The 22,145-nt window shown below is 35.1% G+C and overlaps 4 protein-coding genes across 9 annotated transcripts; 1 reads left to right on the top strand and 3 right to left on the bottom strand.

The window, feature by feature from the left end:
- Positions 1-5,603: 5,603 nt before the first annotated feature.
- Positions 5,604-9,452, bottom strand: LOC143185039 (uncharacterized). Of its 3 annotated transcripts, none has more exons than XM_076387730.1 (6): positions 9,359-9,452; positions 7,052-7,456; positions 6,535-6,962; positions 6,148-6,451; positions 5,965-6,070; positions 5,604-5,881 (listed from the first exon to the last, which is right to left on the bottom strand). In XM_076387730.1, exons 2-6 carry the CDS (start codon positions 7,428-7,430, stop codon positions 5,605-5,607), a joined length of 1,494 nt encoding a protein of 497 aa, XP_076243845.1. In that variant the 5' UTR covers positions 7,431-7,456; positions 9,359-9,452; the 3' UTR covers position 5,604. The 3 variants fall into 3 exon arrangements, with proteins under 3 accessions (XP_076243845.1, XP_076243846.1, XP_076243847.1); XM_076387731.1 differs by lacking the exon at positions 9,359-9,452 and adding an exon at positions 8,368-8,508; XM_076387732.1 differs by lacking the exon at positions 9,359-9,452 and adding an exon at positions 8,018-8,047.
- A 160-nt stretch (positions 9,453-9,612) lies between these two features.
- Positions 9,613-14,037, bottom strand: LOC143185036 (zinc finger FYVE domain-containing protein 1). Of its 3 annotated transcripts, none has more exons than XM_076387724.1 (7): positions 13,690-14,037; positions 12,277-12,753; positions 11,929-12,195; positions 11,447-11,819; positions 11,098-11,359; positions 10,570-11,017; positions 9,613-10,488 (listed from the first exon to the last, which is right to left on the bottom strand). In XM_076387724.1, the coding sequence occupies exons 2-7, from the start codon at positions 12,728-12,730 to the stop codon at positions 10,265-10,267; spliced, it is 2,028 nt and encodes a 675-aa protein (XP_076243839.1). In that variant the 5' UTR covers positions 12,731-12,753; positions 13,690-14,037; the 3' UTR covers positions 9,613-10,264. The 3 variants fall into 3 exon arrangements, with proteins under 3 accessions (XP_076243839.1, XP_076243840.1, XP_076243838.1); XM_076387725.1 differs by having other exon boundaries at positions 13,768-13,783; XM_076387723.1 differs by lacking the exon at positions 13,690-14,037 and adding an exon at positions 13,138-13,271.
- Positions 14,038-14,173: 136 nt separating this feature from the next.
- Positions 14,174-17,595, top strand: Rbpn-5 (Rab GTPase-binding effector protein rabaptin-5). Of its 2 annotated transcripts, none has more exons than XM_076387727.1 (9): positions 14,174-14,642; positions 14,864-14,971; positions 15,056-15,486; positions 15,672-16,168; positions 16,301-16,582; positions 16,672-16,891; positions 16,972-17,082; positions 17,142-17,355; positions 17,437-17,595. In XM_076387727.1, exons 1-8 carry the CDS (start codon positions 14,597-14,599, stop codon positions 17,307-17,309), a joined length of 1,863 nt encoding a protein of 620 aa, XP_076243842.1. In that variant the 5' UTR covers positions 14,174-14,596; the 3' UTR covers positions 17,310-17,355; positions 17,437-17,595. The 2 variants fall into 2 exon arrangements, with proteins under 2 accessions (XP_076243842.1, XP_076243843.1); XM_076387728.1 differs by having other exon boundaries at positions 15,056-15,474.
- A 59-nt stretch (positions 17,596-17,654) lies between these two features.
- On the bottom strand, positions 17,655-21,912 carry Pat1 (Protein interacting with APP tail-1). Its single transcript, XM_076387729.1, has 9 exons — positions 21,714-21,912; positions 20,891-21,004; positions 20,566-20,810; positions 20,307-20,483; positions 19,980-20,235; positions 19,783-19,907; positions 19,431-19,707; positions 19,192-19,357; positions 17,655-19,110 (listed from the first exon to the last, which is right to left on the bottom strand). The coding sequence occupies exons 1-9, from the start codon at positions 21,855-21,857 to the stop codon at positions 18,881-18,883; spliced, it is 1,734 nt and encodes a 577-aa protein (XP_076243844.1). The 5' UTR covers positions 21,858-21,912; the 3' UTR covers positions 17,655-18,880.
- Positions 21,913-22,145: the final 233 nt, after the last annotated feature.

The following is a 22,145-nucleotide window of genomic DNA, read 5'->3' on the forward strand; positions in this document are numbered from 1 at the left end:
CCGACGTTGCCTCTCGTAAAAATAAAGAACTCGAATTCCAAAGCAGTGGTTGTCAACCCCCTTCGCCCCGCGCGCGCGCGCGCGCGCCAACGATGCTTCTCCACGCACCTAACCTTACGAACACGACGACCAATGCCACCCGGGTTACGCGACACGCATCGTACATACACGCGCGATGCACAACCACATCTCGGCGAGGGTTCTTGCCGTGGGTCGAAACTTTCATTCCGAAAACCTTTCGGCACAGCCTTTGGGCACTCTCTGTCTACCTTACGAATTGAGAATCCCATTTTCACGATCTACGATGTTGCATAAATCTTGAAAGCCCCGGACAATCACAGTTGAGACCGAGTCAACTGTTCGTCCCATGCACTGCAGTTCATTTCAAATAATGTATTCAATAGGTTATCGGTATTTCAGAGAAACTGAAGGAAGTAACGTTGAGAATACAAGTTCTCCCGAGCAATTATTTATTAATTTCGTAGATCCTACTGTTCCAGTTGATCCACTTGAACATTTCAATTATCGTTCATCTGTACTTTTCACTTAAGCGAGACTCAAAGTATTAATTAATCATGGGCATGAGTAAAGTGCTGTTCCGTTACGTGTAACAAGCAGGAACCAGGAAGAAGATCAGATTCCCGTTGATCGAACAGATTCGGGAGAAGTGGATCCTTCCTGTTAGCGATGTTCGATTAATCCCGCGATTCTTTTGTCTTGTTCGTACAAGGTAGACGAAACAAGGAAGAAAATGAAGCTAGTCGCGTCTAATTTTCTGCTTTGGTATGCACGACGATCGTCTCGACAAAACAAGCAAAGAATATTTAGCCGTATACGTGTCATACGCTATTTTAATCTGCTTCCCGTAGCAGCCACTTGTATTCGTTAACATCTGGTTTTTAACTAGAAAGACCATAAGCTTTATTCCAATTTTGATTTGTCTCGGCAGAAAGAGATCGTGGACCATAACCCTGTTGCTCTGTTTTCGGGCTCCGCGAAAGCGTTGCAACGCGAATGCACCGGGAAGGTATTGACAGTTCGAGCGAACTACCGTGGCACGCTGCAACGCGTGCAACGAGCATTAATCAAAAAGTACGTAATATGTATGTACACGTCTGAACGCAGGCGCATTGGGTCGCGCGGTATTATCCGAATGAGGCTTTCGATAATTGTCAGAAGTTTGCAAGACCATGCCCCGTCAGATCGTAACACTTGTGGCGCCTTGAAATTTCACTAAAAATACTGCTAGCTCGTACCTTCCGGCAGGTGATTCTCCGCGAGAATGTGAGAGATAAACATCAGATTCGTCAATGTAGTTTTAACGTTACTTCAAATTTCGTTAGAGTTCGCGAAGTCACGAGGATTTCGTAGCACGCAAAAATGCGACGAAAATCGTCGACAGAGGGGAAGAAAAAAAATAGGATAGCATTTGAGATACACTCACCCTTTTTCCTTCGATCTGACTGTACGATCCCTCCTTCTCAGGTTCTTCAGGTTACTCGTGGACTTAATAGGATCCTCCTAGATAGGGGAAACAACGAGTTTGTTGTCTTTTCTACCGGTGAATCACTTCATCTTTCTGCCGATTATTACGAGCCACGATCGATCCGATTTCCTATAGCACACGACGCTTGGCGTCCACTAGCGCACTGGAATGCAGACCGACAGGTTTTGAACCGCGATAAAGCATAGTAACAAGGTGTGCACTGGCCTAGGTATATATGCGCGCAGGTTGGTACGGTCTGGGAAGGATTACCGGCCCATTTCATTCGCAGAAATAGAATATGTGAGGAAAATCGTGAAGCTGTGCTTGGAAATGATCAAATTTATCAGAATTTACTATTAATCGCACGTATATTCGATTCGACGCGTCAAACTAACTTCATGAAAATTGATTAGCCTCTAAATGAGACGATATTTTGCGAGAGCAGTGCTACAAGTGTGGCGCCACTTTTGAAATGTTAAAAGGCGGCAAATATGAAACTACTTATTTTAAATGAATAATACGACAGATATGAATAATTTAAAAAATGTTTAAATATAGAAATATATTGTATTCAAATTAACATCAATCAATAACAATCGATTTTTTCCCTTCTTTACACTTTTCTGCATGTCTACAATTTCGTTTACGATCGTACGTGTAATAACATGTTCGAGGAGGTTGTATGTTTTAAATAATTACTTTTACATGTGATATTTCGTGATGTTTTCGTTAAGAAAATTTCCTGTTGGTTACAAGCTAAAATATTAAATATTTTACTCAATCATATAAGCAAGGTCAAAAACTTAACAAACATTTTACAATGTATTTCATTTAAAATGAGTAATAATTATATTAATAATATAATTAATAATAATAATAATAATATTACGCCAACAAAATTCGTACAATATACAACTTGTAGGTATACATATAAATTAACATCTGTTCCTCAAAATAAATGATTTCTGCGTTTGGCACGATGTCATGTAAATGGAAGCAACGTAAACACCATGTTATACATTTTGATTGTCCGTGGCTAGGTGGCGATAGAATGAAACGTGTTTGCTTGGTACACTCGACCTTTTTGGTATTTCTAATTATTGATGATTTTTTACCTATAGATCAGCCGGTCATGACTAACAGGATAGTGTCAAATAATAATTGGCATGCATTGAAAAAGATCATGTAAAGAAACAGGCATTTCTATAGCATATGCAATACCGGTAATATTTGGCGAAAAAAATAAACTCGATAAGAGTATACTACTATTGTTTTACAAGCTTTTTGTACTTATTTCGCTATGTGTAAATATTACACCAATTTATAAATAAACAATTCTTTTTAAAGACCGGCTGACGAGAGTATCTTGTCCAAATGTCAGGATTTACTGGTGTATTGCTTTACACTGTATTACTAATCGATTATCTAATTTGTAATTGATCGATTAGCTACATTACTATTATTATAAATGGCATCCCAACCCCTAATTGATATCATATTAGAATAAACTACATGGAAGAACAGATCTTCAGTCGTAGCAAACAAAAGCTAGACTAAAAATTTCAACAAATAGTGAAAACCGCCATAGTACTTTCAATATATAAATATAGTATATATATTTATATATACATATTACTAATTTGTAGATGCCAGTTTTCCTATCTATTAGAATTAGAATGTTAAAAGGTGTCAGCAAGAATGCCAATTTAATAATATCAGAAAGTGCGGAGAACACCTCTCTTTCTCTAAACGATAAAACTTATATAAAGCTCTAAAACTTCTGTTTCATCAAAGTATAACAACAACAACAAGGCGTATTTAGTTTTGCAATAATATCACAGACAATAGAAAAACGTAAACGTCTACAAAAACTGGTCACACTTGTATGTATACAAATTTCGAAAAAAGTGCTCATCCTCGGAAAGCACGTGCTTCTGTAAAGCATACAAATACATACATGTCGTGTAAGATCACTTTACATTGCATAAAAAATGTATAATTCCCTCAAAAAATTCAAGTTGTATTATTGTACATAAACATGGCATTCTTCCTTGCACCCTTCTCTTCGATTTTTTCCCCGTAGCTGACTAGCTACAATCACATAAAATGTTTTGGCAGCGCGCCCTGTCAAGAATTTATCATACATTTAATTTTTCTTTTGTTACGTTAAATTAATCGATAACGTTTAACATTTGCAACATCTACAAATGTTATATTACTATTATTTTCCAAGTGTAATATCATTTTCTTGAGTGGAATTTACATTGATTTGCTGATTGTATGATAAAATAAATGTACTACAAGTTGAATTTAAAAGGACAAACATAACTAGACAAATTTAAACATTAGATAGTAAATAGTGTATCCATCAATAAATTAAACTAAATTGCACCTTCTTTAAAAGCAATAACTAGGAGTTTCGTGTTTGAATAGATCTGAGCCAGCAGTAACATATAATATTACATGTAACAGTTTATCATTATTTGCAACTGTGTCGCTTAAATATTATTAACGAACTAACAACTGATACTTCCTTTTTCCTTTATGTTTATACGTATAGTCGTAAGACTAGAAACCGTATTCGATTTAAAATTTCGTAATTTTAAATTGGTAACCAAGTTCTCTTCGAGTGAGTACTTTCACTTACATATGCATCGTTCGCTATCTAATCGGATTAGAAGACTGTATACCGTGTTTCATGGAAATTTTTTTACAATAAATAGCATGTAATCATAAAGATATGAAATCGTTCAGGCTGCGCTACCATGCTGTGTTTGTAGTGTCACGTAAATTACTATGATTACAATTAGTGAATGATTTAAGTTAATGAACTGTACCATTTTTTAGCGAAATATTAGGAAGAGCTTTTATCACGCGGGCCGTGCCCTGTAAAAATATACGTTTTCTCTATATAGAACTACATAATTAATGTATACAAGACCAGTTCTAATCGATATTCGCGTGTCACGCGTATTATACACATCTTTCGTTACTTATCAGGTATTCGCGAAATTCTTAATATAGTGAATTTATATTTATTTTATTATTTTCTTTTCTTTTTTTATAAAAATAGGATGACCTCTTCTTCTTACATCTTACGTTCCAATCAATATTATCAATTCGACATGATACGTATTGATCCGTTAACAAAGTTTCGAAACTGGTCTCTGTATGCATTACAGGATCTACCATTATATACAGCACTGTTCAAAATCATCTCAAAAGCCACGAAGAGAGTAGAAAAAGACATGAAATGATAATATTTCTTTCATTTCAAATCCATGTTAGCGTACCTCGAGATGTATTATGTATTCTTTTTTCCTCTGTCAGGGAACAATTTTTCTGGTACGACTTTTTGTACACGTACAGCTGCGTACATGACCAGATGTGTACTCAAGTGTAAATGAATGAGCGTATGAACATGAACGCGCGCGCGCGCGCGCGTTTTCGTTTTAAATATATTATCAATTTCTCTATCGAATAGATATCAATTATATCTCTATACATATCTACAAAAACCTAATATAGAACTTTATTATTATTAATTAAACTCTCTCTATGAATTAATATGTATATTCGTCACAACAGGTCTAAAAACTTTATCATTATATTTAGTTTAGTACGTAATAGTAATTTTTTCATTGACATTCCATGAACCACTTAGTTGTATCATGTTTTAGTAACATGTTTGAGAAAGTAACTCGTTAACACTACCTTCCTATTATTGCTTATTGCTTAGTGCTACTGAATTCATTTTGGCATATAGCGAGTTCTAAACCCTGAGCGACCGCCAATTTTTTTCTTTTCTTGCTTTCTCTTTCTTTCCTTAAACAGAAATGCACCTGACAGAGCTTTTCTATCGACGCAAAGTGAACACATTGCGTTCCTCTCACTCCTTCTTCTTATATGCCTAAAAATGGCAAATTAATATCGATGCAAATCTTTGTTAATAGTTAGTTGTGTTCGAAAGACGACAGAGTGTCATTGTCAACGATGTAGCTCATCGTTTTCATAACCAACATTGAAAACACGTAGTTTGAAAAAGTTTGTCGTACGCGACACCAAGAATGAAAAAATGGGAAGTTTGCAATGCTCTTATATACACGCAACGAAAACTTTTATATAATTTGCTTTAAATACCGCTTTCCTTCGTTCCACTTTGCCCAATGCTTGCGTCTCTTCTCAGGTGAATTCGAGTAGTCGTTCGAAATCGAACGTTTCTTCGGCTTTGACGTACCTTCGGACTTTGGTGTTGAATTAATACCTTGCATGTGAGATGCTCTGCTGTGACTAAGCGCTGTGGTTACCCCTGCCAAATTCAGAAGCGCGTCAGCGCCTTCTGCTATTTTCCGTTGTTCATCGAAGTCAGGATTCGTCTCCTCGCTTGCATACTTGCTAAACGAAAGATAAACGGAAAGTGCATTTCTAGGTTCTAATGCCCTTAGTACTTCATTTATAATATATTCTTATATTTCTACCTTTCTTGTTTTCCTGAAGTGATACAACTATACGTATGATCCTCGCTAGAGCTCCTAGTAATCACTGGAACTAATTTTTCAGATTCTAGTACTTTTCGCTTACGATCTACAGTAAAAATTAACCAATTACTATAAACTTTAGCTACACGTATGTAACGTCGTATAATTTATGAGGGAAAATACCTTTATTATGATTTAAAATAATAGGTCCATGTTTGAAGGAAAGCATAGCAGCAGCTGCTGCGTCTACATCACTGTCTACTTCAGTTTCCGTATTGTCGGAAATGTTGCTAGATGCCAGTCTTTTGGATAGATATGGGAAGAGAATGGGATCCGGAAGGCGTGTACTTGTGTTTTTTCTTTGAGGTTTTTCTGGAGACGATAAAGTTTGAGCAGTAGGAGGAGGAAAAGGGGCGCGAGATAATGCTTGTATTAAATTTGGACGATACTGGGCATCTACCATCCATAAAGATCCTTTACCCAAATTCTGAAATGAAATTGTTTTTGTTAATGGAAATTTTTATAAGTAGACCTAATTAGTGAAAATAAATTCTGTGACATAATACTTACTGGAGCTTTCTCCACTTTTCGAAAACACTTATTTAAACTTAGATTGTGTCTAACAGAATTTTTCCATCCTGTAGGAGCATTTCTAAAATATGGAAAATGTTCCAAAATCCAAGCATATACTTCTTTAACTGGTAGAGCTTTTACAGGGCTGTCTTCAATAGCCATGAAAATTAAACAGGAAAATGAATACGGTGGTTTACTATTTCTGTGCAAATGAGGATCATATGGTATATGTGTAGGATGTTTGTTGCGATTTGAAACTGGCAGATTATTATTGCTCAGCGAAATTTTTGCTTGATTATTTTGCGACGAATTGTAGTGAGTTTTAACTGACTCTTGAAAGATTTGCATCGATTTTTGACCATTTTTATTTGAATGCTGATAGTTTTGACCATGCGACGTTGAATTATTTATCTTGCTACTGTTATCTGTTGTGATAATGAGAAAAGAATAAGAAACAATATTTAGTAAGTGCAACTATGTCTGTCAAACTGTAATAAGAACATATGACAATTACCTGGACAGTACCCATCATCTAAACTGGAAATGGAATTTGTATTTTCAGAAAACTCTGCCATGTCATCGCAGACATTATTATTTAAAATATTTTCACTCTTAATGTCTTTGGAGGGATTTGAAATATCCAAACCCTTCAATAGATTTTGCTGATGCAGCCAGCTTAGAGAAGTTAGATCATCATCCAACTGATTGGTTTTTTCTATAGACTTCTCAGACATAGAGATTTCTTCCTGAAGTTCATCACTTGAATTTGATTCAACAAAAGCACTCATGTTCTCTTTTTCCTTCATCCCGTATACTGTTTCTCCAAAACTAAAAATCTGAGTACCATGCATTCCAGCTTCTATACCCGATGCATCTGGTCTATCTGGTGGCATATTGTTTCAAGTACCTTTTTTTGTCACTGTAAAACAATAAAATAAACAAATTTGTAAAATGTTAATAACAACATTCTATTAAGAATCCAATTTTAAATAAACGTGAAAAAAAAACATTAATCATCCACGCGATCGTCATTTTATTCAAAATTTCGGATAATTTAAAAGAAGATGAAAGGATATTTAATCTATAAAGCGGAAAAAAAGTAGATAAGCGTCGATAATTCGGTCGGCAATGAGGCCGAAATATTCTTGTCAAGCAACAATTTCCTTACAATCTTCGTAACGTTGTTAGACGCTTCATTTTTTGAAATACTTCGATTTGTTTTAACATTTTCAGTGTTAAGACTTTACCGCGTTCAATACAGCTGATACAGCGTTGAGGAGAATCATTAGCTACAGGTTGTTAACAATGTTCGATAAATACCTGATTGTCGTCTACTGTATGCGTTACAGAAGCTTGTGAATACTGAAATTGCCAAAACAGTTACGGGATAACGTTATAAAAAACATTTATCCACGAAAACAGAGTTTTTTATCGACGAAAAATATGAAACCGATGCCGATTTTACGTAAGTTATATTTACCATTGAACGACATTCTGTAGCATGTGATTCGTAAGATCAATTTCGTCCGTCGTATGAAAAATGCATAAATAATTATCGCCAGCGAAAGATACGAAAAGTACTTAATCGTTCTAAATATCGTTCGTTCGTTTCCTATTTTTGGTATCATATAGGAATACTATAATTAAAGGAAGGGACGCAGTGACCAGTGAAATTGAATTTCCGCGCATGTGACGCGCTTATAGCCTCGAACCCAAACTACCAACATCGTCATTTGTTTATCCACTAATAAGCGACAAAATGGCCGTGCCATTTGGGACAGACTGGAATATAGATTAAAGTTTAAAAAGAATAAACGCGCTGTCCAATACCTTGCACAATGACCCTCGTGCGAACGATGCCACGCGCAAGTATCCCGTGTTTCTTCCATTTCACTTCATTTTTCAGTCGCAACGATGCACTTTTAAATCTTTTGAAAAAATGGCGTCTGACTCGGCACAGTCAGTTTTCCAACATGTTTCACAGACCTTGTTTAATTCTATGACGTTACGGCACAAAAGCTTCGTCGAATAATTTATGAAATCTGCGTTTCCGTGTTGAACTTCTAATCTGACGGTAATAAAGTTCCAACCAACAGGGATCGTAGGTTGATACGTGGTGAACGTGATAAACAGATTTCGCTTGGTTCGACACGATTTCGAAAGATTCGCATAGGGAAACGATCGATGATAATTTTCGTACGTTCACGGGCGAAGAAAAAATGAGAGAAACGATGTGAATCGTATTGTCAGCGCGGATTCTGTACCACGTGAAGTGACAGAATTTGAGAATTGGCGAAACATGCTCGCTGCATTACTTGTTGAATTCAAATATGGAGTTGATAATGATTACGAAACTGGAGCAAACATGAAAATGGCTACGGCCATCGGTTGCACACGATATCAACATCATGACCGCAAAAACGTGAACTTTTTTCTCATTCCTTGACGACACGACGAAACATTTTCTACGCGCATTCCGTGAATAAGATCCGAGCGCACCGAGAATGTTTCTCTACCAACCATATTTTTAAATATATTTTTACGTACGCGTCATCTTTTGGGCCGTTCAATTTCGAGAGGCGAAAGTGTTTCGCTCGCGAGGTCGTGAATCAAAGATCGTTCGCGCGAATAGGAGCGAACATTTTCTCGATTCCCTACAAATTTTAGGCCAGAGCCAATTCGAGATGTTTAACAAATGAAGCAACGTTTTGCGTCTTTCTGGTTTTTAGTCTGGCGTTTGTTTATCCTCGCGCGATTAAATCTTATTATCCGTGAACGAACGCGAAAAACGAAACGGTATGAAGTTTTTTAGAAAACTCACGTATTCGAGTAGACAGACGGCAGTCTTCGTTGGTTTTCTAAAGACGGGCATCTCAAGCACACTCTACACAACACCCAGCTGATTGAGATGCCATGTTTTGACGTCATCACGTGGTTACCGAAACATTTCACATCACATCTCGAACATCGATGTATCGCACTCGCTCAGTGGGGCGGGAAAACATGAATTCCGAAAAAGTATGTGAATTCGTCCAAGCTTAGATTTGTACAGTGTAATGACATCAAGTCGGGATTAGCAGAAATAAAGGATCACTTCTGTTAAGTTTCGGTGGTTTATTCCGCTACGTTCAGTTGGAATAACTTACACAACGTAACATGTAAAGTAAATTCTCTTTTTCTTTAAATTATATAAAATTGTAACAGAATAGACAAATGCTTCCTTTTGGAATCTAATGACAATCACAGCCTGTAAACCGCAATATTGACGATACTTGGTCTCTTTCATTGAATAAGAACATTTCACGCTTAATCTAATTCTATGAACATACTGTTATAATATACTCTGCACCATATACTTTGTACTATGGTATTATAATCTAGAGATGGCCTTTTTATTTTTCTTATACCGTTTTTTGTAGAAAAGGTAAATATATTCATGGCACAATTCATAGGAAAAACTTTTTGCATGTATTAAAATATTTCATCTTAAAATTCATTTAATGACGAAAGATTGGTACGTTCCAGATAAAATAAGATGTCTACGAACATATAGAAAGGTTTTGTCTATCAGATTATAATACATGTACATAGCAATTACGTGGAAACCAAAGGAAAAATCATTCCTCTAATATCTTTGTAGTATCTAATTTATCATCGTATATTGTGCAGATAATTCGATGACATTCTTAATAAATTGCTTTTCTATGAATATTTTATCTAATATTTTTCAGTCGAGCTTTATGCACGAATCACAAACACGGACTGGTTTATCCCACCCCCTGTGCGGTACAGGCTTACGATGTTGCGAGCAGTCCTGGCATACTCCACGTCCACAATCTCTGCAATGATGCAAAGGAAGTGTAATGGAGAACTTTTGGTAGCAGATACAACAATTAACGACTTCCGAGTCCGGGATCCAATAAGATGGACGAGCCGTATCTTTTATGAATGCTAAACAAATTAAAAACGAATGTTAAACGAAGAAAATACTTCAGTATGTCGTTACGATTATAATTCTATGAATTTTCTTACACTTTGAATAGTTGAGAACAGTTCCAACTGCACTTAGGGTTGATACTACTTGTTCCGATACTTTTCTCGCGTTTACATCATCCAGGACTTCGGTAGTTTCTTCGTTGGAATTTGTATCCTTACTATAACATATGTCGCATACTCTTACTGGTGTATGCCAATTTCTGGATGGAACACACTTCGTTTTGGACGAACACTGCGAACAAAACCCTTCGCCACAAGCCCGACAGTGATGTTTCGTATCCGTCGGTCCAAATGGTGTTTTGCACTTGTGACAATATTTTATTTCGTTATTAGGTTTCCAGTAAGACGGTGCCACTTGGTCAGCAACCCATGCCGTGATCACTTTTGTTGGTTGCAACGAAATGTTAGTTACAGCTTCGGTAATATACGATACGCCATCGATTACCTTTTGTGCTGTATTCTGCGATGTAACCGAATGATTTGCCTACAAAAACATAGTTTTTTCTTTTACAAATAATTATTATACTTGAAAAAGAACATGAAATTTAATTGTTGCTGGCATACCATGTTCCATACATGTGTAATTTCTGTACGAACCGCGAAGTCTTCTGGATCCTTATTACCATACCAATACTGACGACTTCTATATATCTCTCCACAATGTGGACATTCTATCACATCCCCTGACCATGCATATTTGACTAATCCATACCAGCTATTATCATTCTGCGTCTGAATACGCTTAGTAACTTGTACTTCATTTCCATTGCTATGACACTTCTTGCATATATATATTAGATTTTCATATTGATGTTGATACCGGCACCTGTCCAAATTATTAATAGACAAAGTAATTTCTGACGTTTGTTCGTTAAGTTACGAATTCTTATTTATAGTCAATTGTAAAACTGACCTGGAATTACTACTGTGAGGCTTCCCCTCTCGAAGATGTCCCATACTATTGCTACATCTACATCCACAGCTGAGACATTTAACAGGACAGGTAAAATACTGATCAGGAAATAAACCATTAGAAAAATTTTCAATTTCCCCGGAAAATTTATCATTCAGAATTTTCAATGTGTTGTAAACTAAATGTGGTTTTCTAGCAGATCTAACAGTTGTATTGTTCAATTCTTTCTTAATAGTTACTTGCAAGGGTTGATAATCAGTTATGGAATTGGCTGTCTGCAGACCAACATATTTTATCGAACTAAATGCTTCTGTTTCAAGTTTCATTTGAACAAATCGCGTTCTAAGAATATCTTCCGCGCTTTCTAGACCATCTGTGACAGAAAAAAAACAATATATTTGTTGTGAAATTAATATTTCAATTTGTAAAAAAAAATTCTTATTATGAAATTACTGTTAATTTGAGAATGTAGCAATATGTACTGTTGGTCAAAGGTTTGGTGTATCTAGTTTCGTGTAATACTATGATACTTGGTCCCAGGGCACTTAAAGAGTTCAGAACACCTTCCCTCTGCCCTAAGGCTTGCAAAGCTGACTGAAAATGATGGCTGTAGGCTCGGGAAGCAGTACCAAGAAATGTAAACAAATCCCTGTTCACTCTTTCAGATTGTGTTCTGTATATTACAATATCAGACACAGCAAGTACTTTCAGCAATAGTCTTGTCCTTTCACTCTCGTGAATTGAAACCCCTACATAGAAAGAGTAGAATAAATTACATACAATTGCTTCAAACTTTGTATAAAAATTTTTTTCAACAAAAATATCAGTACCTAATAAACCTTCTGTATCCAAACAAATTACTTTAAGAAGTGGATCGAATGCAGCCCAGACACCTAACGTACAAGAATTTTGCTCATTTGAAGTTTTAAACACCTCTTCTCCCTCAAAAAATGTTTGGTTTAATGTGTGACTCTTGCCATCACCCGTATTCCCGAAAATGGATACTACCTTTACTTTTAAATCTTTCTCACAGCAATTTAACTTTTCTATGAATTGTTCTGCACTGGAAACCCTAAGAATTTCTTGCCCATCTATCAGTAAGAAACTTCTAGGTTCATTACATCGACACTTTGTTTGCAGCCCCTTTTTAGGACCTTCATTTATGGTGATTGAGTCGTGGCTGGAATGATGTATGTCTCTATTACAAATACACATACTGTCTAAACTTTCCATAATAGCTGGCCTGGTGGATTCTAATTTATGTTCTCTCCATAACGCGCTCATTGTGTAGTTTGTCAACGTTACTTCTGAAATATTATAAAATTTTGTTTACAAACACACATATATGTACATAACGTTCGAAAAAACAAGCGGTTCAATTTTCCGTCATCAAGAATCGCGCAGTTATCGACAAACTGAACGTACGAGCAATAAACAATTACATTAAAGCGTTTATTATTAAACAGATCCTTATCGAAATGTATTATGTACACTGAACGCGTACATACACTAGATAAAGAAAGCAAAGTACTAGTGAGCAACTGTTGAAATTACGATAAATTGTACAACTGCTCTACGACGATGACTCGTAAAGAACAGGAAAAAAAAATAGAGGAATGACACATTCAATGCAATTCTATAGTCGGTTAACTGCGCAAATTGACATAAACTGAGATGGCGACGATCTTTACCTACGTATCACAAACTCAACACTCAACGGTCTGCCGTCCGAAAAATATTGCAATAATAACAATGAAAGATGCAGTTGATCTCAGGCTCGCGAAGGACACGTAATTTTGGACCAGCAACGAAAAAATTGACACATTCGTCGTAGCAGCTACACCTCCATTACTAGTATCCGCAAAAGTAGTTGTGGATGCGTCGATTGCAATAGGCAGCTCTCCGAAAACCGCTCGAATCACGATCAGATGTTACTTCAAGGCTAACATTTTGCGATCACTTTTCTGTTTACAAACGCATACTGAAACTCTTCCTTTCACGTTCATGAGAATAGTGAATTATCGATACGGGGATTCATTAACTGTAGCATTGCAAAAAGATATCAATCATTGTATCATCTTTGTTTCAATTCTGTATTATCACAATTACGGAACTGCTCATTACTCGTTTCGCAGGAGGTGAACGGTAGAATTGGGTAGAATCGTAGAATCAAACGTTTCGTTCGACAGAGCGAAGAGGGGGCAACTAATTAATGGAGGGAAGCACGCATCAGTGTTACTTACACTATGACATATTCTTTTCTTTATGGCCAGATTACGCGTGTAAATGTAGTAAACGTATAAAGTTTGTTATATACGTACTCTAGCAAGCATATTCGTTAATTATTTTTGCCTATTCTTCTTTCTTCGCTTCAGGATGTCTTGAAATACTAGTAGCTAACTTCACGAACTACCTCACACTATACTTGCGTTTACATTATATGCATCACGAAATAAATTTTAAATACATGTAAACATATACTAGCAGAAAGTACATATTTATCGAATATCTCACGGACGTTCATTATCGGATTCTATTTTACGTAACGAGAAATATAACGTAATCACGCGTTATTTGATTTAAACGAATCTCGAACTATTTTATGCTATTCCAGTAGTAAACTAAGTAATTCAGAATGTAACTGTTTCATGCTACACCCTAGGATAAATCGTTTTTTCCAGTGAGAACTGATTGTCACTTAATGAAAGATTAATGAAAAATTGAAGCAAATTCCAACGTTATGCGCAGTTCGAAATACGTAGCCATCTAGCCATAATGCAACGAGAGTCCAAAGTGATCGATTGTGACGACTCGATTATCGAAATACGGGCTTGTTCAAAATATCGATACTGATTGATGAGGAAGTGCTGATAATATACCGCTGGTAGACCGCTAAATCGGTGAGGTTGATTTTGTGTTTCGTCGAACGGAACCGAGTCTCGTACGTAACTTATGTGCGCCAGTGGTCATACGGTTTTCTCGGTAGAATGAATGTCAGTGGCATTTAAAAGCGACTGTCACAGCACATGTGTCATGATGTCACCGAGAGACTCGACCGAGGAAAGTTTTAGAATACATTTTTCTATATTGCACGAAAGCCACTGACCCATCCTGATAAAATTCCAGTTACCCACTACAAATTACGGAACAATGGAAGACTGTATGGAAGATAATACGATCAGCATGAACGGAAGTGGTATGTTCGATTTGGTACTTTCATGAAGTTCTTCTTAGCATTACCTTAATAACGCAATAAACTTTAACCGTCTTTGACCAGTATAAAACGAAATTTCTTTTTCTCTATTTCTGAATTCATAAGTGTGCATATGGAATGTGTTATTTCCCACTTTCCCATCTATTGAAACTGCTCCCCTAGCATATGAAAGTATCATTAACAATGGCTTTATTATAATTCAGAGGATTTACCAGAAAAAGTAACTAGATTAGAATCAGAGAATGCTAAAATGCGAGAGGAATTTAATGTACAGAGAGCCAAGTTGAAAGAATTATTTCTTCAAAAAGAAGGTAAAGTCGGTAAATGAATTAGAAAATTCTGTGCACTTAATTAAATCGTGCAAGTATTTTATTGCTCTCTAATTATATTTGTAGATGAGTTAAGGAGAAGATTACAAGATTACACGAGCTTGCAAGAGGAGAATGCAAGATTAAAAAATGAATTGGACAAAGCAAAAAGTCAAAAGGGTGTAGCAGATTTAACGATTCAAAATGATATACTTACAGAGAACAGAAAAGCTAGAGAGGAGATAGCATCTTTGCAACGGATTATACATGAGACAGTAGAAGAATCTTCATCCTCTCGTAAACAATTAGACACAGAACTGTCTAAATTGAAAATGACTCTTTCCAAGTTAAGAGAAGAGAATGCATCATTAAAGGCACAGCTGCCCAAAGATCCCGAGATATCATTATCTACAGTAACAAAAACAATAGCTCGAAAAGTAGTTTCGCAATTAGGTGCAGATGCTTTGTCTTTAGGTCCTGACAATCTCGAAGAAAGCATGAGGAAGGTAAAAAGATATGTACGTAAGCTTAAAGATACATGGTTTTTGAACTTTTCTGCAATGAGTTTGTAGAGTGGCACAGCATTTCAGAAACTGTTCATAAATCATTTCAAATGTCATCACGAAGTATTTGTTTTGTGACTTGTTTTTCCTGTTATCAATTTTACATAGATTTAGAAATATTAGAAAATATTGCTTTATAGGCACAAGAAGATGCAGAAGTATTACGTTCGTTAGTAGTGCCGCTTGAAGAAGAAATTAAAGCCTTAAAAGAAAAATTGAGAGCAACTGATGATGAATTACAAAAATGTAAAGAAATGCAGTTACCGAAAAGACAGCCGGAAACGGAGCCCTCTGAATCTACATGTGATATGTGCGCAAATTATGAAGCGCAATTAGTTAAAATGCAAGCAAATGCTAAAGATTTAGAAAAACAGCTGTTAGAATCGGAACGTATGTTACAAGTACAAAAGGAGGATTTAGCCAAGGAAGTAGAATTTCGTAAAGAAATGGAAGAGAAATGGAACGAGAAAAAAGAAGAGCATAAAATCAAAGTAGCAGAACTTACCACTACCTCACAAACGCTGCAACAATCATTAAGCGAATTAAAGAAGACCTTCGAACATGTCCAGAGAAACGTTAAAGAAGAACTTCTAAAATTGACGCGAGGACGAGAAGAAGTACAAAGACATCTTATCGCGTAAGGAAATTTGTAATAATGTTCGGATTTATATTTTATCGTTTACAATCTTAGCATGTAGATAAAAGTGATATCTTTTTATCGAGGCACTTCTGACAAAATTTTATTGAAAATCTAGTTGAATCTTTGCAGACTGCAAAAGGAAAATGAAAACCTTGTCGGTAAGCATAGCAAACATTCTCAACAACTTCAGAGTGAAAGCATTAACATGCCAAATAACGTTGAGGAGTTGCATGTCAGTCTTCTAAAAATGCGCGAAGACTTGATCACCGCTAAAGTTGCGCAAGAAGTTGCACAAGAGAAGGAGGAGACGTTACGATATGAAGTAACTTTGCTTCATGAACAAATGGAACAAGAAAGCAGGGTAAAAGAACAAGAAATATTAATATTGAAAAATGAGATTGGTAGTCTAAGGTATATATAAAGTAATACTACTTTTTCAGTAATAACATATCATTTGCTTATTGTGTATCAATTTTTGCAATTTTGCTAACATTTGATAGGACACAGTTGGAAAAATATGTGAAGGATTATCGATCATTAGCTGAAAGGGAAGAGAAATTGGAGCGTTTAGAAAAACAATTGGATGTAGTTTTGAAAGAGAATAAAGAAGCTGAAATGAAAGTAGCCGAGTTACGACAGAGAGTTACCAGTCTTCAACAAGAATTAGATACTAGCGAAGCGGTTCAAAAAGACTTTGTCAGACTGTCGCAATCGTTACAGGTATAAAAAGTAACGAAAATAATATATTTTAAAGTTATTTGAATGTATGACATTCAATTGAATTCTACAATTGACGATAGGTACAATTAGAAAGAATTAGACAAGCTGGTAGTGAAGTAAGATGGCAACATGAAGAAGATGTGGAAGAATGCCCTAGTTGCCACACTGTTTTCACGGTTACAAAGAAAAAGGTAACTTTATATTTAATGCTTATATATCTAACAACAAAAACTAAAAGTGTACATGACAGGTGCATTGCCGTCATTGTGGCCATATATTTTGTCAGTCTTGTCTTTCACACGTTGTGAAAAGTGGACCGAAACAAAGACCATCCAGAGTCTGTGATGTTTGCCATACATTGTTGGTGCAAGACACTGCACCATACTTTAGTCAAGAACCACCACACACACCTGATTAAATATTCTAAAGCAGATCAGTCCAACAAGATGTGCAATATCAGATTGGTAATTTTACAAATTAGTATATTCAATTCATCAAAATTTTATCCATAACTAGTTAAACAATTCCACTTTTTCGATTTTTAGGAAGCTGTAGAAATGTTGCTAGTGCAAAAGGGGGCTAGATCGAATTCCTATTACCTGACAATTGGAGTGATATGATAAATATCGTGTAAATAAGAATTATGTACTACTTAATGTTTATTGTAATTTAAAAGATTAAAGCTTTCGAATGTATGTGAGTTATCCAAAGTTTGTTGTGAATATTTATCTAATATCTTGTTATCTACGTTATTAAAAATAAGTCTCATATAGAACAAGTATATTAAAAATCTCATTCATTGTTATAATTCTTTTACAATAAAATTCATATTTTTTTTTAATCACAAAACAACATGAATTTTTGCATATTTGCTTAACACAATTTTAGTTTTAATTTTTTCGAGGCAACAATCCTTTTTACGTTGTGGTTGCAAAGGATGCGATTTCGCGTAAATTTCTGTGTTTTAACAGTTTTAAAAGTACGAGTATGTGTTCGCGCGAAATCGCATTCAATGTCGTCAAGGTCTAAATCTTGATATTTATTATAATATTTGTAATGTTCAATAAAGCGTTCAATAAAAAATAACATTATGTATCATATATTTACCTTTATAAGATTTATAAGTGAAAAGTGTAAAAATAATAGATGTAGTATAACTATCTAAAAGAAATTATCATAGTTTCATCACATAGCATCTTTAAAGTTTCAATTTTAAGCGTGACAATAGCTTTTTCCTCATATACATGTGATTTTCAACACGTAATCTACGTATTAAAAATCGGTATTGAAAATAAAAATTATTATGGGTTTTCAAATACTTAAAAATTGTACAAAGGATTTGCTTATACCTTTTCCCATAAAAACAAAACAATTCTACTCCGGCTTTCTAACTTATTTTAAGCTAGACATGTGATATCATACCTTGCATTCGTCATTATATACAATACATACATTACATTCATTATATTCATAATTACACGCATATATATATATATGAACATTTTCTAAATGTTCTTAACAATCAATCTCAATGCAAAAAAATATTCAAGTGAAACTCTCAGCTGATTCCTTTTCTTTCGCTAAAACTAATTGTAAAAATAATTAATACATACAAAAAATAATGAGGTACCAAGTATGAACATGAAAAAATTTATGATTAAATCTGATAATATAAAAATTTACGATGACATGTACAGCGTGAAAAAAAGTCATAGGCATCTAGCTAGGAGGTAAAACTAAACTTCAGTATCAGTGATCTATGACTTTTTCTCTACCCTATACAATCGAAAAAGTGAATTCAATAATCATTAATAATACGACCAAAAATTGAGTATATGTACTGCATATGAAATGTACTAATGATATAATAATTTGTAATTTTTTTTATGTTTTGGCCCAGACTACAGCAACAAAAAAGAAAATTATAATTACTACGAATCAATTAATCAGCGCAAATGAATATGAACATTCGATAACACTGCAATTATATTACATAGAAAAGAAAGTATTGATTACATCTCCGATCGGTTGTGGGCGTCTCTCAAAATCAATCGGCGGATCTTGTGAATTAACACGTCGATCTCTCAGTATTTTCCAATTATTCAATGTAGTTGTATACTCCTCTATTTTATCGATTTCGTGCAATTTGGTGTAAACGTGTAAAAGTCCTCGATAATCATACTCCAATCCACTATAGCTTTTACCCAAGAGTTTTAAATCTAATGGTATCGATTTAAAATTACGATGTAAATGTCCATGAGTTTTATTAAAATTGTAATATACGTAAATTGTATACTTACTAATCGCAATACTGCGATAATACAGCTTCTCAGCCTCTCTATATCGGCTCATATGATAATTATACAACGAAGCTAAATGCCCTATACTCAAACCGATTTCGTAATCATCAGGACCTAACAATTCTTCTTTGATACGTATAGCTCGTTTCTGCATTTCCTCAGCCGTCTATAATAGTTAATAAAAAAATAAAGCAATAATATCACACACTTACTTTGACGTATCTGTCTTTCATACATACCTGAAACTTTCTCATACTTTGATACAGCCGACCCAAATTTCCATAATGTTTCGCAGTTTCTATATTCTTCTCCCCAAATGCTTTTTTCACTAATCGCAAAGCAGATAAGTGAAGACATTCAGCTTGGTATAGCCTGTCTGTGATCAATGGTGTAGGTTCGCCGTCTAGCGCTATTTCTTCGAGAATCAATGCCTTTACCCTTCTTGCACTTGCTAGTAACAAATGATCTCGATGTAAAAGCTTTTCCTTTATATCTATTGCTGTCCCAACATGAAGACTGTTCATAAGATATGAAATAAAATTGTATAACTTCTTCAAATCCTTAATAACGTTAGTTTATAAAATTACTTGCCTAGCTTCCTCAAATTTCCCAGAAGTATATTCGGCCACGTAAAGAGCATAAGCTAACTCTTCATGAGCCAATGCAACATGTAAATTCATTTTACCAAATATTGCTTTCCTAATATCTAACGCGATCTATGGAAAAAAACTATTAAAATATAAACAACTGACAGAATACAAATAATAAAATATGCATAATATGCTAACCTTGTAGATAGTTACACTATTGATAATGCTATCAAAGTTTGTCAAATAAAATCCATAATCTATAAGAACATTACTGTACACTGGATGATTCATGTCATATACTTCTTTAGCAAGATATAGGGCCTGTCTAATCAACAGACCAGCTTTATGAAATTCACGTTTCAATACACATGCTTTTGCTGCCTGCCTTAAAACATCAATGGTTACACGTTTAGGCAATGTGGGTTTTAACTGCTTCAATGCCTCTATACTCCACCTAAAGAATTATAATAAAATTATGAAAATTTAGCCATAAGCGAACTTAAAATTGTGAAATCAGTAGAATACCTGTAAGCTTCATCATATACATTCTTCACATGATAAAGTCTACTGAATTCAACATATAGAGCAGCATGATTGTATTCATATCCTGCCTTCTTTAATTTTTCTACCATTTCTAAAGCAAGTTTATATGTTTCTGCTGCACCTTCAAATGCACAATATGCTGCTTGTACATGCAATAATCTGTGTATTTGAATGAGTATTTCACATCAATACAAATTTATATTTCAGCTCTGAAATGTAATAAATTTGAAATTCTATTTACCTGCGACAACATTCTAATGTTCTACACCAATCATCAGGTGTTACATTATTTTCAACACATAATCCTTTACAGGCTAATAGGACTTTCTCACTTTCTAAATATTGTGCAGCTTCACTAAGGAATTCTCCAATTTTTAAACCTAAATATATCACTTCCTGAGCAGATGGATTCCCACTAATAAAATTACACGAGAAGAAACTGAATTGTAATTTTTCTGCTATTCGTATTCCATGATCAATAAGAATCTTGAAAAAAATTATAAAAAACTTTAGAATAAAAAATATTTTACATTAAAATTTGTTTACATTATAACATAGAATAGTACCTGAAAACATTGTAATAACTGCATACGGCGATTGGTGACTGATAGCATCTTGGAAAAGGTCTTCACATCGCTTAGTGTTACACCTAGTAAACATAGGCTCCTTTCTTTGTACAACTGTAAGAATAGATAAACAGAGGAATCAAGCTAAAGCATACTTCTGAGGTATCTAATACTGTACAATACTAATTATTACAATTATAATGAATTTCAGAAAAACAATTGTAGTCGATCGATAATCGTATTATTACAGACATAAATAAAATATAAAAGAATCCAATTGTACAGGTTAGACACAGAAGAAGTCAAACAATTTTACAATTCTAACTAGGCTGCTCAATTGAACTACGATTACTGTCACGTTGCATCGAGCACAAATAAATATTCTGCGAAATCTTTCATTACGAACGTGACACACACGTACATCTGAGTAACTGTAATAAGAAATTCAATTTGATTCTCATTTAAAATAGAACCTGTTACAGCATGGGATAAGAAAATATTCTGTAACTTTCAAAAACTACTTCCTTTTTGGCTCGAATTTGACACGCAAGTGTTACATATCTCTAAATGTCATGACATAATAGATAGCTTATTGCGATATGATCTCGACAATACGTCGAATTGTGAACATGTTTGAATTGAACATGAGCCATCGTTTCAAAGACGTCCCGATCGGGACTTCAATCCGTGGAAACGATAAAGAACTTTTCACGCGCGAAGATCATCACGTAGAAGCGTTCAATGACTACACGAAAATTCACATAGCTATATTATCACTGACGATAGTGTGTCCAGTGTCACTTCGAAACGTTTTGACGTTTACCTGATAATGAAGATCAAAAAACACGTCATTCGGTAAATCGTATAAACTTGTCCCAAATATTATGATTCTATTCGCTATCGCAGATACGCTCAACTCATATAGAGTTTTCGGAGAAAACACCCGTAGCTCGAGTTCTTCGGCCATTTTCCTAGAGGCCTTCGATAATCACGCAACGAACGCGCGAACACAGCCGCAACAATTGCTGTCACGTCTTCCTCATGCGCACACATGCGCATATGCTGCCGCGATGCTTTGCTCTCCAAACTCCAACCTCACCGACAAGCCCCCTCCACTTACGAGATAGTAAAATTGTCTAGCATGCCAGACGCGCAAACTCCAATTTATCCTCTATTTTTCCCCTTTTTTGTTTCACTCTTTACTTCACAATTATAACGAGAATAATGTGGAGAAAACAGAAATTAGATTAGGCTA

The sequence above is a fragment of the Calliopsis andreniformis genome, chromosome 10 (genome assembly GCF_051401765.1).
Source record: "Calliopsis andreniformis isolate RMS-2024a chromosome 10, iyCalAndr_principal, whole genome shotgun sequence".
Classification (NCBI taxonomy): domain Eukaryota; kingdom Metazoa; phylum Arthropoda; class Insecta; order Hymenoptera; family Andrenidae; genus Calliopsis; species Calliopsis andreniformis.

What these genes read in the sequence shown, in the direction of transcription:
- LOC143185036 (XM_076387724.1), bottom strand. Translation starts at nt 12,730, where the DNA reads ATGAGCGCGTTATGGAGAGAACATAAATTAGAATCCACCAGGCCAGCT. An exon ending in CCTCACAGTAGTAATTCCAG is followed by an intron (nt 11,360 to 11,446) that starts GTCAGTTTTACA and finishes TAATTTGGACAG; the next exon opens with GTGCCGGTATCAACATCAAT. An exon ending in TGTTCTCAACTATTCAAAGT is followed by an intron (nt 10,489 to 10,569) that starts GTAAGAAAATTC and finishes TAATTTGTTTAG; the next exon opens with CATTCATAAAAGATACGGCT.
- Rbpn-5 (XM_076387727.1), top strand. Translation starts at nt 14,597, where the DNA reads ATGGAAGACTGTATGGAAGATAATACGATCAGCATGAACGGAAGTG. An exon ending in GATCAGCATGAACGGAAGTG is followed by an intron (nt 14,643 to 14,863) that starts GTATGTTCGATT and finishes ATTATAATTCAG; the next exon opens with AGGATTTACCAGAAAAAGTA. An exon ending in ATTATTTCTTCAAAAAGAAG is followed by an intron (nt 14,972 to 15,055) that starts GTAAAGTCGGTA and finishes TTATATTTGTAG; the next exon opens with ATGAGTTAAGGAGAAGATTA.
- LOC143185039 (XM_076387730.1), bottom strand. Translation starts at nt 7,430, where the DNA reads ATGCCACCAGATAGACCAGATGCATCGGGTATAGAAGCTGGAATGCAT. An exon ending in TATTTTAAATCATAATAAAG is followed by an intron (nt 6,071 to 6,147) that starts GTATTTTCCCTC and finishes TTTTTACTGTAG; the next exon opens with ATCGTAAGCGAAAAGTACTA. An exon ending in ACTTCAGGAAAACAAGAAAG is followed by an intron (nt 5,882 to 5,964) that starts GTAGAAATATAA and finishes TCTTTCGTTTAG; the next exon opens with CAAGTATGCAAGCGAGGAGA.
- Pat1 (XM_076387729.1), bottom strand. Translation starts at nt 21,857, where the DNA reads ATGGCCGAAGAACTCGAGCTACGGGTGTTTTCTCCGAAAACTCTATAT. An exon ending in ATAGTGTAACTATCTACAAG is followed by an intron (nt 19,908 to 19,979) that starts GTTAGCATATTA and finishes TTTTTTCCATAG; the next exon opens with ATCGCGTTAGATATTAGGAA. An exon ending in GGGAAATTTGAGGAAGCTAG is followed by an intron (nt 19,708 to 19,782) that starts GCAAGTAATTTT and finishes TCTTATGAACAG; the next exon opens with TCTTCATGTTGGGACAGCAA.